Below are 15,368 nucleotides of genomic sequence, written 5' to 3'. Positions count from 1 at the left end.
CCTTTCCCCATTGTCTTCACCTTTATCCTTCATACGTCCCGCCATTCCCACCCTTTCCTTCTGGCAAAGCACACAGGGCAACTTTGACAAGCACCTCTTCCCTATGCATAATCAAGATTCTATCCCGTAACGTCAAGGGACTAAATTACCTAACGAAATGACAAAAAAATTCCTAGACTATACACACAAACTCAGGGGGGCTTGGTATTCTTACAGGAAACAAAAGCTGACTTAAAAGAAGCATTTCTGATAAAAAAGCAATCCTAGATGGGTGATTTATCCTGCGCTCCAGCCATAGATAAGAAAAATGGCCTAATCACCCTTGTTTCCACCTCCTCGGGCTCACCATTACCGCAACAGAGGTAGTCCCTGGAGGTAGATGGCTCATTACCAAACTCCAAAAGGATAAATCCAATCTCATAATTGTGAATAGCTACACTCCCAACAGCGATATCCCAACCTTTTGGTCAAACCTTAACAAAATCTTGGCAAGCTTACCTGCGCACTGTAGACTCATAGCGGGCAGGGATTTTAATCCTTCTATTCCAGGCATCCCCCTCAAGGCAGGCCTTCGGCAGGTAGCCTACACAGAAACTCTGTGTGCTCATTTAAACTCAATAAGTCTCACAAACAGATGTGAAAACTCTGCAAACCCCGTAAGTTAAAAGATATCTGGAGACTATTGAACCCCACAGGCAAGGAGTTCTCATTTTTCTCCCATCCCCACAACACCTTCTCCTGTATTTGTAATATATTAGTGGAAGAAACCAGGCATCCCAGCTACATCAAACCTCACTATTGAACCAACCTTAGTTTCTGACTAAGCCTTTATCTCTCTGCTTTATGACAAATCAAATACCGCCTCCACATCCAAAACTTGGAGCGTGAATGACCTTCTCACAGAAATCCAACCTTCAGAGAAACAATAAAGAAGGCAATTGACCAATTCATAGAAACAAACAGAAAATCAGTTCCTAACTCCCAAATTGTATGGGATGCCCTGAAAACCACTGTCAGGGTCATATGGTCAAACTCATGGCAAGGAAAAATAAGCAAGACAGCACAGCACTAGATCAATTAAATAAAAATACTAGAAAACACCCTAAACATTCCAGAGATAAATCACAACTAAACCAGCTAACCAACCTGAAATACAAGTACAACAAAATCTTAAGCAATAAAGTCCATCTGCTGGTTAAAAGATTCAAAGGCATCAAATGGTGTGGCCACAATAAAGCAGGCAGAATACTACCTTCTTAATTAAAACAAAACTGTTGTTAAGCCAGAATAGTCTCTATAACAAATGAGCATTGCATTGCTTCCAATAAAGAGAAATACATTCTTGTTGCCTTTGAAAATTTCTATGACACCCTCTATGCTAAAGGTAATGACACCCCATGACTCCTGCTTAGACTATCTTGAAAAGATTAACATTACCAAAATGAATGAGGCTACCAAGATTTCCTTAGAAAAACCTATCTCTTGTCACAAAATCCTATAGGAAGTAAAAAAAAAAACTAAAAACTAGAAAAGCACTGGGTTCAACTGGCTTCCCAGCCTCCTTCTACCAAACATGGTCTGCATCCTTAATTTCACCATTAGAAGACCTTTTTGCACATTTCACCACCACAGGCGCTATTCAAGGAACGACTGCAGAAGCGACACTAATAGTCATCCCCAAAGAAGGGAAAGACCCTTCCAACCCCAAAAAGTACTGCCCACTATCCCTAATAAATATTGACTGCAAAATATACGTGAAAATCCTGGCACTCAGATTAGAACCGATCCTGAGCAAAATCATTCACCCCTCCCAAACTGGATTCATCCACGGTAGATTCAGCGCAGATTACATTAGACTATTTAGCCATACATTAGAAAAAAGCCCCCCTCCTGGATCACTCTGCATGTGCAATAGCACTAGACAGGGAGAAGTCCTTCGATAAGGTCTCCTGGTTGTTCCTCCATGCCACCCTCACTACCTTCAACCTAAGCTCCTCTCTTATTAAGATGATTCTAGCCGTATACTAAGAACCCTGTGCCAGAGTAAATATTAACAGCTCTCTATCAAATGCAGTCACCCTCTATCAAGGGAACAGACAAGGGTGCCCCCTCTCTCCCTTACTATTCTTACTCACACTTGAATCCTGCTATTCCAGGCATTCCCTTCAAGGCACGCCCTCAGAAGGTAACCGCTTATGCTGACGACATCCTCTTCTTTACCTCTCAAGCAGACTTGGCGCAACCCAATATCAAGTCAACTGTCAACAAATATGTTGGGGTCTCAGGATACTGTCTTAAAAAAACACAACAGAGGTCCTCCCTCTTAATTTATACTGTAACAAATCCATTATAGGTGACCATGGTCTCAACTGGACTCCTGACACAATAAGATATTTAGGTTTATGGTTCATCCCAAATCTTAGAGAATACATTATCTATAACAAGAATATGACCTCAAACAAAATTGAAGACACCATTGATAACTGGTCCTCTGAATTCATCACATGGTGGGAGAGATTAGAATCCATCAAAATAATGATCACACCACTTATCAAATTCTTCATCAGTATGTCACTCATATACCTCTCAGACACTTTTTTTGTGCCAAAATAGACATAATCCTCACCACATTTTTATGGCAATCCCAAAAATCCAGAATTGCCCTAAAAATATTAGGACTAACAAAAGCATTGGGAAGCCTAAACTTACTTGATTACAGGAGATATCAGCACACTGTCCTAGTTAAACAGGGAAGCATTCGACCTTCTCCTCCCTGAACTACCTCCCCCTTTTGGCTCGAGATCGAACAAGTACTGCCTAGACCCCTCTCCCTCACCTCCTTTGTTACAACTAAGAAAATAACAGAACACTCCGCAAACATTCTTAGGTGCACCGCGCATGCCCTTCGTAAGATCAATAATAAACTATAAACTCTGAAAGAGGGTAAAAGATTATGAGTAAATGGCGCCCTTACTCTCTGATCTAATACCCATTAAATAACTGCCTTAAGGTGCTCTCCACTGGGGTTTCACCCTCTAAACAACCCTAAATGGTAACAAAGTTACTCAATATTTTACAGATTGTGAAGGTACACGTATAACAATTTATAAACAACACCCAACACATCCGTATCAGACAAAGGTTTACCAAAAATTTATTTTCCCAACACATATTAGCGTATAAATCCAAATTTAGAATTTGTATCTAAATCCAATACACATTTAATAAAACTAAAAACTGAAAACCAGCAGTCCAAATTATATACTCCTTCGGTAATTGTTTATGATACCAAGTTCATAATTCCAAAGGCATTTTCCAATATATCCAGTCTCAGATGATCCCACTTGTTAATCCTTAGATTGACTTAGATGGTCCTCAATAGATTCTTACATGTCCATCAATATTTTCTTCCAAAATCCTCTTACTTGTCAACACGTGTTTTATCCGGGGAGTACCCCTGGATTTCTTCAGGACCTTCACATCCAATATTGTGTTTCAGGACCTTCAAATCCAATGCTGTGTTCCTCCTAAATATCTTGTCTCATGGTATCATTTTCAATTTACATAAGTTATAACTAGAAGTAAATGAAGAATATATTTCTGATTATTATGGCCCTCATTCCGACCCTGGCGGTTTCAAACCGCCAGGGTGGAGGACCGCGGGAGCACCGCCGACAGGCCGGCGGTGCTCCAATGGGCATTCCGACCGCGGCGGTAAAGCCGCGGTCGGACCGGCAACACTGGCGGTCTCCCGCCAGTGTACCGCCGCCCATTGGAATCCTCGAAGGCGGCGCAGCTAGCTGCGCCGCCGAGGGGATTCCGACCCCCCCTACCGCCATCCAGTTCCCGGCGGTCCGCCCGCCGGGAACCGGATGGCGGTAGGGGGGGTCGCGGGGCCCCTGGGGGCCCCTGCAGTGCCCATGCCACTGGCATGGGCACTGCAGGGGCCCCCGTAAGAGGGCCCCTAAATGTATTTCACTGTCTGCTTTGCAGACAGTGAAATACGCGACGGGTGCAACTGCACCCGTCGCACAGCTTCCACTCCGCCGGCTCGATTCCGAGCCGGCTTCATCGTGGAAGCCTCTTTCCCGCTGGGCTGGCGGGCGGCCTGAAGGCGGCCGCCCGCCAGCCCAGCGGGAAAGTCAGAATCACCGCCGCGGTCTTTCGGCCGCGGAACGGTATTCTGGCGGCCCCCGACAGGCCGCCGGCCAATGTCGGAATGAGGGCCTATGTCTTTTATCTTTATATAGAAGTATATCTGTCAAAATATTTCCTCTTGTGAAACTCACCGAATTCCATGTTACAATTCCACATATATTGTGTGTTACTTCCACCCCACTTCGTCTCCAATAGTATCTATTATAATGAAATTCAAAGTCAACAACTGTTGCCCATAGTAGCATTTTCCCTATGTATTAGTATCACATGTATACATTTCAGCTCATATCTCACCTGTTAGCAATATTGCATCGCTCGCGAGTACGCTGGCTAACTAGTTTGTTTTCTCCAAACCGAGCTCAGCCGACTCGGTCCTATTTAACTTCCGCGGTTAAACTATGGAAATCAACAACGGACTACGAAGTCGTTTGTGTCCGTGTAAGTAAAAATGGAAAACGGACTAGTTTTTACTGTTGTGAGTGCCTTTGCCCGATTGCTCTGTATATAATCGCCTCCTTCCTAACCCCAAGTTTCCGAACAGTTTACTTTCGTGCTATTTATATCCATTTATACATTTTTATTCTATTTCCATAACCCATACACTAATTGCTAACCGCTTTTAAAATAATCTTACATAGATTCCAAAGAGAAATAAGATGAGGTACGTACTCTAAAATTCAATAGATTGATGCAAGTAAAAACATTTTAGAAGAAAGTTCAATTACATATATAAACCTCCAATCCAATTTCCAGTTGCACAGAAGTGTTATATATCCCAAATATATCAAAGATTCCAGATTGGACAACGCTCCAAAGCGTAATCCTAGACCAAATGTCTTATTCTACTATGTATTTTCAAACCCTATTTACCTCACCCTTATAGGTGTGCACTGCAGTTTCGACGCAAACTATAATTATATACTACTCCTAAGCTGTTTTTTATATATGATATGATTCTTGTCCTTACTCTCAATTAATTATCCCCAAGAAAATATTCCATCTTGCAACACCCTACTACATGCAACGAGTGCGCATCCAAAGCACCAGATAGAAGCTATACCACTAGGGGAGATGGTGAGAGCTCTAAGAAATTGTAGTAGAGACTGTGATTTCCAAAAGGTCATTGAGGAGATGGGATATAGATTTGAAGCGAGGGGCTATTCAAGGATAGTGATACGTAAATCTCAAGAGAAAGCTCTAAGGATCTCTCGTCCCCAGACACTAATGTCACTTACTCGGATAGACAAGGAGAAAAAGAAAGACAGTACACAGAATTTAAGAATTATATTGGATTACACGGACAGTTCTCAAAGAATGCTGAGAATAATGAAGAAGCATTGGTCAATACTTACTCAAGATGGGATATTGAGGAAATTTATTGGTAACAAACCAGAAGTTTCATTTAGGAGAGGTAGTACCCTTAACAATATCTTAGGCCCTAGTTATTTGGTGGACAAGAGAAAACCAGATTGGCTCAATGCACGAAATTTAGATTTTTATAGATGTGGATCATGTGCAATGTGCAAATGGGCATGGCAAGCTAAAAAAGACTTCTTGGATATAAATGGTCACAGGATAAATATAAGGGCACATATAGATTGCAACACGAGATATGTCATTTACATGCTTGTATGTAAATGTGATAAAATATATGTGGGCAGTACAATACGTCCCCTCAAGATTAGAATTTCCGAGCACTGGAGAGCAATCAGGCAAGAAGACGAGAGATACCCTATAGCCTCTCATATGAAAATATGTGTTGCACAAGGAAGCCATAAGACATTTAAATTCTTTGGTTTTGATCATTGTGGAGTAAATCCGCGAGGAGGCAATAGGGAACTGGCCCTACGTAGAAGGGAGTCAATATGGATTATGCGATTAGGAGCTGTGGAACAAGGGTTAAATACCGATCACGAGATGGAATATTTTCTTGGGGATAATTAATTGAGAGTAAGGACAAAAATCATATCATATATAAAAAACAGCTTAGGAGTAGTATATAATTATACTTTGCGTCGAAACTGCAGTGCAAACCTATGAGGGTGAGGTAAATAGGGTTTGAAAATACATTGTTACATAGTAGAATAAGACATTTGGTTTAGGATTACGCTTTGGAGCGTTGTCCAATCTGGAATCTTTGATATATTTGATATATATTTGATATATATAACACTTCTGTGCAACTGGAAATTGGATTGGAGGTTTCTATATGTAATTGAACTTTCATGAAAACATTTTTTTACTTGCATCAATCTATTGAATTTTAGAGTACGTACCTCATCTTATTTCTCTTTGGAATCTATGTAAGATTATTTTAAAAGCGGTTAGCAATTAATGTATGGGTTATGGAAATAGAATACAAATTTATAAATGGATATAAATAGCACGAAAGTAAACTGTTCGGAAACTTGCGGTTAGGAAGGTGGCGATTATATACAGAGCAATCGGGCAAAGGCACTCACAACGGTAAAAACTAGTCCGTTTTCTATTTTTACTTACACGGACACAAACGACTTCGTAGTCTGTTGTTGATTTCCATAGTTTAACCGCGGACATTAAATAGGACCGAGTCGGCTGAGCTCGGTTTGGAGAAAACAAACTAGTTAGCCAGCGTACTCGCGAGCGATGCAATATTGCTAACAGGTGAGATATGAGCTGAAATGTATACATGTGATACTAATACATACGGATAATGCTACTATGGGCAACAGTTGTTGACTTGGAATTTCATTATAATAGATACTATTGGAGACGAAGTGGGGTGGAAGTAACACACAATATATGTGGAATTGTAACATGGAATTCGGTGAGTTTCACAAGAGGAAATATTTTGACAGATATACTTCTATATAAAGATAAAATACATAATAATTAGAGATATATTCTTCATTTACTTCTAGTTATAACTTATGTAAATTGAAAATGATACCATGAGACAAGATATTTAGGAGGAACACAGCATTGGATTTGAAGGTCCTGAAACACAATATTGGATGTGAAGGTCCTGAAGAAATCCAGGGGTACTCCCCGGATGAAACACGTGTTGACAAGTAAGAGGATTTTGGAAGAAAATATTGATGGACATGTAAGAATCTATTGAGGACCATTCAAGTCAATCTAAGGATTAATAAGTGGGATCATCTGAGACTGGATATATTGGAAAATGCCTTTGGAATTATGAACTTGGTATCATAAACAATTACCGAAGGAGTATATAATTTGGAATGCTGGTTTTCAGTTTTTAGTTTTATTAAATGTGTATTGGATTTAGATACAAATTCTAAATTTGGATTTATAAGCTAGTACTGTGTTGGGAAAGGAAAATGTCACTTACCCAGTGTACATCTGTTCGTGGCATTAGTCGCTGCAGATTCACATGCTGTGCACATCCCGCCATCTGGTGTTGGGCTCGGAGTGTTACAAGTTGTTTTTCTTCGAAGAAGTCTTTTTGAGTCACGAGACCGAGGGACTCCTCCCATTTCGACTCCATTGCGCATGGGCGTCGACTCCATCTTAGATTGTTTTCCCTGCAGAGGGTGAGGTAGGAGTTGTGTATGCTAGTAATAGTGCCCATGCAATGGAGTGAATGCGTATGTACATAATAAAGTTTCAAGTAATCTATTTACAAATGTACAAATGTTTAAGATCTACTTCTAAACGGCTACAGGCTCCCGGGGAGGCGGGTGGGCGCATGTGAATCTGCAGCGACTAATGCCACGAACAGATGTACACTGGGTAAGTGACATTTTCCGTTCGATGGCATGTGTAGCTGCAGATACACATGCTGTGCATAGACTAGTAAGCAGTTATCTCCCCAAAAGCGGTGGTTCAGCCTGTAGGAGTTGAAGTAGTTTGGAATAATGTTTTTAGTACAGCTTGACCTACTTTTGCTTGTTGTGCAGTTAGCACATCTACACAGTAGTGCTTGGTAAATGTATGAGGCGTAGACCATGTCGCTGCCTTACATATTTCGTTTATTGGAATATTTCCTAGAAAGGCCATGGTAGCACCTTTCTTTCTGGTTGAGTGTGCCTTTGGTGTAATAGGCAGTTCTCTTTTAGCTTTAAGATAGGTTTGAATGCACCTAACTATCCATCTAGCAATGCCTTGTTTTGAAATTGGATTTCCTGTATGAGGTTTTTGAAAGGCGATAAATAGTTGTTTTGTCTTTCGAATTAGTTTTGTTCTGTCAATGTAGTACATTAGTGCTCTTTTGATGTCTAATGTATGTAGTGCTCTTTCAGCTACAGAATCTGGCTGTGGGAAGAACACTGGTAATTCTACCGTTTGATTCAAGTGGAACGGTGAGATTACTGTTGGTAAAAATTTGGGATTTGTTCGTAGAACAACTTTATTTTTGTGTATTTGAATAAATGGTTCTTGAATGGTAAACGCTTGAATTTCACTCACTCTTCTTAGAGATGTGATGGCAATTAAAAATGCAACTTTCCACGTTAAGTATTGCATTTCACAAGAGTGCATGGGCTCAAAAGGTGGGCCCATGAGTCGTGTTAAGACAATGTTGAGGTTCCATGAAGGAACTGGTGGCGTTCTTGGTGGTATAATTCTCTTTAGGCCTTCCATAAACACTTTTATGACTGGTATCCTAAATAATGAAGTTGAGTGCGTAATTTGCAGGTAAGCTGAAATTGCAGCAAGATGTATTTTTATGGAAGAGAAAGCTAGTTTTGCTTTTTGCAAATGTAGTAAGTATCCTACTATATCTTTTGTAGATGCGTGTAAGGGTTGAATTTGATTATTATGGCAGTAATAGACAAATCTTTTCCATTTATTTGCATAGCAGTGTCTAGTGGTAGGCTTTCTAGCCTGTTTTAGGACCTCCATACATTCTTGTGTGAGGTCTAAGTGTCCGAATTCTAGGATTTCAGGAGCCAAATTGCTAGATTCAGCAATGCTGGATTTGGATGCCTGATCTGTTGTTTGTGTTGTGTTAACAGATCTGGTCTGTTTGGTCGTTTGACATGAGGTACTACTGGCAGGTCTAGTAGTGTTGTGTACCAAGGTTGCCTTGCCCATGTTGGTGCTATTAGTATGAGTTTGAGTTTGTTTTGACTCAACTTGTTTACTAGATATGGAAGGAGTGGGAGAGGGGGAAAAGCGTAAGCAAATATCCCTGACCAGTTCATCCATAGCGCATTGTCTCAGGGACTGATGTTGTGGGTACCTGGATGCGAAGTTTTGGCATTTTGAGTTTTCCTTCATTGCAAATAGATCTATTTGTGGTGTTCCCCAAATTTGGAAGTAAGTGTTCAGTATTTGTGGGTGAATCTCCCATTCGTGGATCTGTTGGTGATCCCGTGAGAGATTGTCTGCTAACTGATTCTGAATTCCTGGAATAAATTGTGCTATTAGGCGAATGTGGTTGTAAATAGCCCAATGCCATATTTTCTGTGTTAGGAGACACAACTGTGTTGAGTGTGTCCCTCCTTGTTTGTTTAGGTAGTACATTGTTGTCATGTTGTCTGTTTTGACAAGAATGTATTTGTGGGTTATCATGGGTTGAAATGCTTTCAGCGCTAGAAATACCGCCAACAGTTCTAGGTGATTTATGTGTAACTGTTTTTGCTGTATGTTCCATTGTCCTTGGATGCTGTGTTGATTGAGGTGTGCTCCCCACCCTGTCATGGAAGCATCTGTTGTTATCACGTATTGTGGCACTGGGTCTTGGAAAGGCCGCCCTTGGTTTAAATTTATACTGTTCCACCATTGAAGCGAGATGTATGTTTGGCGGTCTATCAACACCAGATCTAGAAGCTGACCCTGTGCTTGTGACCATTGTGATGCTAGGCACTGTTGTAAGGGCCGCATGTGTAACCTTGCATTTGGGACAATGGCTATGCATGAGGACATCATGCCTAGTAGTTTCAGTATTATTTTGACTTGTACTTTTTGTTTTGGATACAAGGTTTGTATTACATTGTGAAATGTTTGTACTCTTTGTGGACTTGGAGTAGCAATCCCTTTTGCTGTGTTTATTGTTGCTCCTAAGTATTGCTGTGTTTGGCACGGCTGCAGGTGTGACTTTGCGTAGTTGATTGAGAAACCTAGTTTGTGTAGGGTTTCTATGACATATTTTGTGTGTTGTGAACACCGTTTTAGCGTATTGGTTTTGATTAACCAATCGTCTAGGTATGGGAACACATGTATTTGCTGCCTTCTGATATGTGCAGCTACTACTGCCAGGCATTTTGTAAAAACTCTTGGCGCAGTTGTTATTCCGAATGGCAACACTTTGAATTGGTAATGTATCCCTTGGAATACAAACCTTAGGTACTTTCTGTGTGAAGGATGTATTGGTATATGGAAATATGCATCCTTTAGGTCTAGTGTTGTCATGTAGTCTTGTTGTTTGAGCAGTGGGATTACGTCTTGTAGAGTAACCATGTGAAAATGGTCTGATTTGATGTAGGTATTTAATGTTCTGAGATCTAGTATCGGTCTCAGGCTCTTGTCCTTTTTGGGTATCAGGAAGTACAGCGAGTAAACTCCTGTGTTTAATTGATCTTTTGGTACTAATTCTATTGCTTCTTTCTGTAGCAATGCCTGAACTTCTAGTCCTAGAAGATCTATATGTTGTTTTGACATAATGTGTGTTTTCGGTGGGACGTTTGGAGGGAATTTGAGAAATTCTATGCAATAACCATGCTGGATAATTGCTAAGACCCAAGTGTCTGTTGTTATTTCCTCCCAATGTGTGTAAAACTTGGTTAGTCTCCCCCCCACAGGTGTTATGTGTTGAGGATTTGTGACCTTGAAGTCACTGTTTGTTTTGAGGAGTTTTGGGACTTTGGAACTTTCCTCTGTTTCTTTGAAACTGTCCTCCTCTATAATGTCCCCGAAAACCTCCCCGCTGATACTGGCTCTGGTAAGTGGGCTTTGTTTGTGAGGTTGTGGCTTCTGTGGTTTGCCCTCGAAACCCCCCTCGAAATTGTGTTTTTAGAAATGTGCCTCTGCTCTGGGGGAGTAAAGCGCGCCCATGGCTTTGGCCGTGTCAGTGTCTTTTTTAAATTTTTCAATTGCAGTGTCCACCTCCGACCCAAACAACTGCTGTCCGTTGAATGGCATATTCAGAACAGCTTGCTGTATCTCTGGTTTAAATCCTGATGTACGCAGCCATGCATGCCTCCTTATCGTTACTGCTGTGTTGACAGTTCTAGCAGCTGTGTCTGCAGCATCCATTGCTGATCGAATTTGATTATTGGAGATATTTTGTCCCTCTTCGACCACTTGCTGCGCTCTTTTTTTAAACTCCTTTGGCAAGTGTTCAATAAGGTGTTGCATCTCGTCCCAATGGGCCCTATCATATCTGGCTAGCAAAGCTTGCGAATTTGCAATACGTCACTGGTTTGCTGCCTGTGCCGCGTCGAATTTTCTACTCTCTTTATCTGGAGGTGGCGCGTCTCCTGAAGTATGAGAGTTGGCTCTTTTGCGCGCTGCTCCAACTACAACAGAGTCTGGTGATAGCTGTTGTGTGATGTACACTGGGTCTGTTGGTGGCGGTTTATATTTTTTATCTACTCTTGGAGTAATGGCTCTCCCTTTGACAGGCTCTTCAAACACTTGTTTGGAGTGTTTTAGCATTCCGGGCAACATTGGCAGACTTTGATATTGACTGTGCGTAGACGACAGTGTATTAAAAAGGAAGTCATCTTCAATGGGTTCTGAGTGAAGGCTGACATTGTGAAATGCTGCTGCCCTTGATACCACTTGAATGTAGCCTGTACTATCCTCAGGTGGCGAGGGCCTTGCTAGATAGCATTGAGGACTATTGTCTGACACTGGTGCGACGTAACGGTCCCATGCGTCAGGGTCATCTTGACTCATCCCCGTATGTGTTGGGGATTGCATCATTGGTGGAGTGGCTACCGGTGATAGTTGTGGAGAGTGATGTGGGGATGGTGGTGGTGTTATTTGTTTAGCCACTTTTGCTTGTGGCTGTTTGTCCTTGTCCTTGTCTTGGAAGTCAAGTTTTCGTTTCATTCTGATTGGGGGAAGAGTGCTGATCTTTCCTGTATCTTTCTGAATAAAGAGCCGCCTTTGCGTGTGATCTGGCTCTATTGTCTGTAATTCTTCTTCAAATCTGTGTGTCTTCATTCGAGAGGACAGTCCTTGTTCCTCTGAATAGGAACTAATTTTCGGTTCGGAGGCCGGATGTTTCGGCACCGAAACCTTTTCTGCTGCTTTTTTCGGCTCCGAGAAAATCTTTTTGCTTTTCGGCGTAGTGCCCTCTTGGTGCTGACCAATTTCGGTGCCGAATCTTTTCGGAGCCACTCTCTCGGGCCCGAGATTGCTGCATGCCTGTATCTTGACCGGAGTCGGATGACTTCGACACCAGCTCGCCCTTTTTCGGTGCCGATGGACGGTCACCTACTTTTTGGGTTAAGCCATGGCCTGTTGGCGGTGGCGTCCCCTGGGTTTTGGCAGTCTTTTCGTGAATTTTTTGTTTCGACGTCTTACTCGTGGTTTTCGGCGTTTCTTCGGGATCGACCTCCTCCGAGTCCGAATCCTGGATGGAGAATGTTTCTTCCTCCTCCTCGAAACACCCTTGTCCTGTCGGCGCCGACGCCATTTGCAGTCTTCTTGCTCTTCGGTCCCTGAGTGTCTTCCTCGACCGAAACGCTCGGAAGGCCTCACAAGTATCCTCCTTGTGTTCTGGTGACAAACACAAGTTACAGACCAGGTGTTGATCTGTATATGGATACTTGTTATGGCATTTTAGACAGAAGCGGAATGGGGTCCGTTGCATCAGTCTTGAAGAGACACGTGGCCGGGCCGACCAGGCCCCGACGGGAATCGAAAAACCCCGACGGGCCACCGGAGCTCTTCTCAATTCGGTGTCGATCTGTTGTAACTAACCCGATACCGAACGCAAACAATACCGACGATTTTTCCGAGATTCTAACTAACTTTCCGACCCGAAACACGGAGCGAAAAAGGAACACGTCCACACCCGATGGCGGAAAAAAAACAATCTAAGATGGAGTCGACGCCCATGCGCAATGGAGTCGAAATGGGAGGAGTCCCTCGGTCTCGTGACTCGAAAAGACTTCTTCAAAGAAAAACAACTTGTAACACTCCGAGCCCAACACCAGATGGCGGGATGTGCACAGCATGTGTATCTGCAGCTACACATGCCATCGAACATACATTTTTGGTAAACCTTTGTCTGATATGGATGTGTTGGGTGTTGTTTATAAATTGTTATACGTGTGCCTTCACAATCTGTACAATAATAAACTACCTTGCCTCTCTATGGCACAACGGGCAACTAAAAATAGATGGAAAAACAATCTTTCAAGATAATTGGGCAAATAAAGGCATACTGATAATAGAAGACCTTGGCATTCCCCAAAACCCACTACCTTTTCCCCACCTCAGAGCCAAATTTGATCTCAAAGACAGACTTCCACTTAAAAATCAAAGCAACCATCTCCAGACACAAATCCACCATTACTGCTGTTATACCCAATGTTTTATGTTCATACAACAAAGGAGGCCACGTTGCGTCCAAACTTTACTCCTTACTGTCCCCTACTAACTCTGCACTAACCAAATCAATACAAAACAAATGTGAATCACTCCTTTTTGAATCAGACCTCCAGCAAGTGACACCACTAAACTAGCCACACATTTGGTCAAACCTGACCTCAAACAAAATTACACCATCCCTAGCCCAAAGTAGATACTGGGTGACTTACATGGTCCACTGGACCCCGACTAAACTGTTCAGGCTCAGTCTCTGTAATTCTGATACCTGCTGGAGCTGTGAAAAAGAGACAGAACTCTTAGGCCACATGCTGCGGGCAGCACTTTCTTGAAATAAATTGGGGCAGAAATAGGCAAAACTATATCACAAATTCTAAATCTACAGCGGATAACTCCCTAATCTCATATCTGAAGACAAATTCATGGAGGAAAGATAGTATCTGGTCCAGGTTAGACAATTTTGTGCTTACCATACCCCATAATCACACCCATTTTCTACCCTGCCCCTTTCTTCCCCATCACCTCCCCCCACGCACCCTCCACACCAGACATACCCCTCCTCTGACTCTACTCTCTTCTTACTCCTGTGTATCCTTCTCTCTTTCTTTGTTTGTCCTTACAGCTTATAGTTGGGGCGACCCCAATCACAACTTTACTATCATCTTTTTGACCCCCCCATGCAAAAAACAACTCCCCCAACTTACATTCATGCAACTACCCTCACCCAATATCTTACTTACCACCCATGTCAAAAAACAGAAATACTCTACTCTAAAGACTTTATGTATCCCCAACGTGACACCATGTAATTGGCTTACACTTACATGTGTGTACTCTTTTACTCTTATAAAATCTTAATAAAAAAGACTTGAATTAAAAAAGTGTAAAGGCTGCTATGACAAGGGAAATTCAAATGCATCCAATATTTTCAATAAAACATCGCTTTACCTGTTCATTGCGCCATTTTCTTGTTTAGGTCTTTTGTTCCAGGTATGAGATGACAGGGGTGGACTACAAAGTAAAGCATTTCGTTGGCGCTATGATAAAAAAATTATATATACAGGGATTAGATGAATGATTTTAGCACCCATTGACTTGATAAATTCATCAGAACTTGTAACATTCACAACATTGTAACATTTGTTTATTGTTTCACTGTCAAAGAAGCCTGCCTAGAACTAATCAAGCAATCCTCTGATATAGAGGTGTTTGCCACATAACCCACTACTGCATTATGAACTGATAGGTGTGTTTCACTGACCTACGAATTCCAAACACATGAAGAGATTTTCTGATGACCTTTCTAAATATAAGCCCCACATGGGCAACCAACGATATCTACAAGAATTGGAAACTATTTGAGTGCTAACTACCTCCGCAAGCAATCAGACTGTGCTTCCAACTTGCCAGCGCTTTGAAATTACTAAAAGGCAACACGCAGCATCAAATAAATAAATACATACATAAATGATGAGGAGCCGTGCTTAATTTGTGAAAGAATGAGTGCTGATGCCCCAAGCTCTGCCTGGAAGCCCGCTGTGCCATTAAATGTTGTCGCCCCCATTACAAAGGCCGTGTAGTCTTCATTCCAACTCATGCCTCTATACTCCACTACCAGACACCCCTTGCTCCTTTATTTCACTCTTGTAGGTTCTTTCCTGCTTCCTCCTTTTTGACAGATTTTCCGTCTTTTCTACCTTCAT

At 41.9% G+C, this 15,368-nt stretch overlaps 1 protein-coding gene across 1 annotated transcript in view; it reads right to left on the bottom strand.

Moving 5' to 3' along the window:
- The window catches only part of FAM217A (family with sequence similarity 217 member A), an 82,076-nt gene that overhangs the window by 14,476 nt on the left and 52,232 nt on the right, over window positions 1–15,368 (bottom strand). The window contains exon 3 of the mRNA XM_069206665.1: window positions 14,614–14,702. Coding sequence (XP_069062766.1) covers window positions 14,614–14,702 — 89 coding nt within the window. The remainder of the gene's footprint in view (window positions 1–14,613; window positions 14,703–15,368) is intronic.

The sequence above is a fragment of the Pleurodeles waltl genome, chromosome 2_1, assembly GCF_031143425.1.
Source record: "Pleurodeles waltl isolate 20211129_DDA chromosome 2_1, aPleWal1.hap1.20221129, whole genome shotgun sequence".
Lineage (NCBI taxonomy): Eukaryota > Metazoa > Chordata > Amphibia > Caudata > Salamandridae > Pleurodeles > Pleurodeles waltl.
The sequence above is the reverse complement of the archived record's forward strand: the minus strand, read 5'-3'. Positions and strand labels throughout refer to the sequence as shown.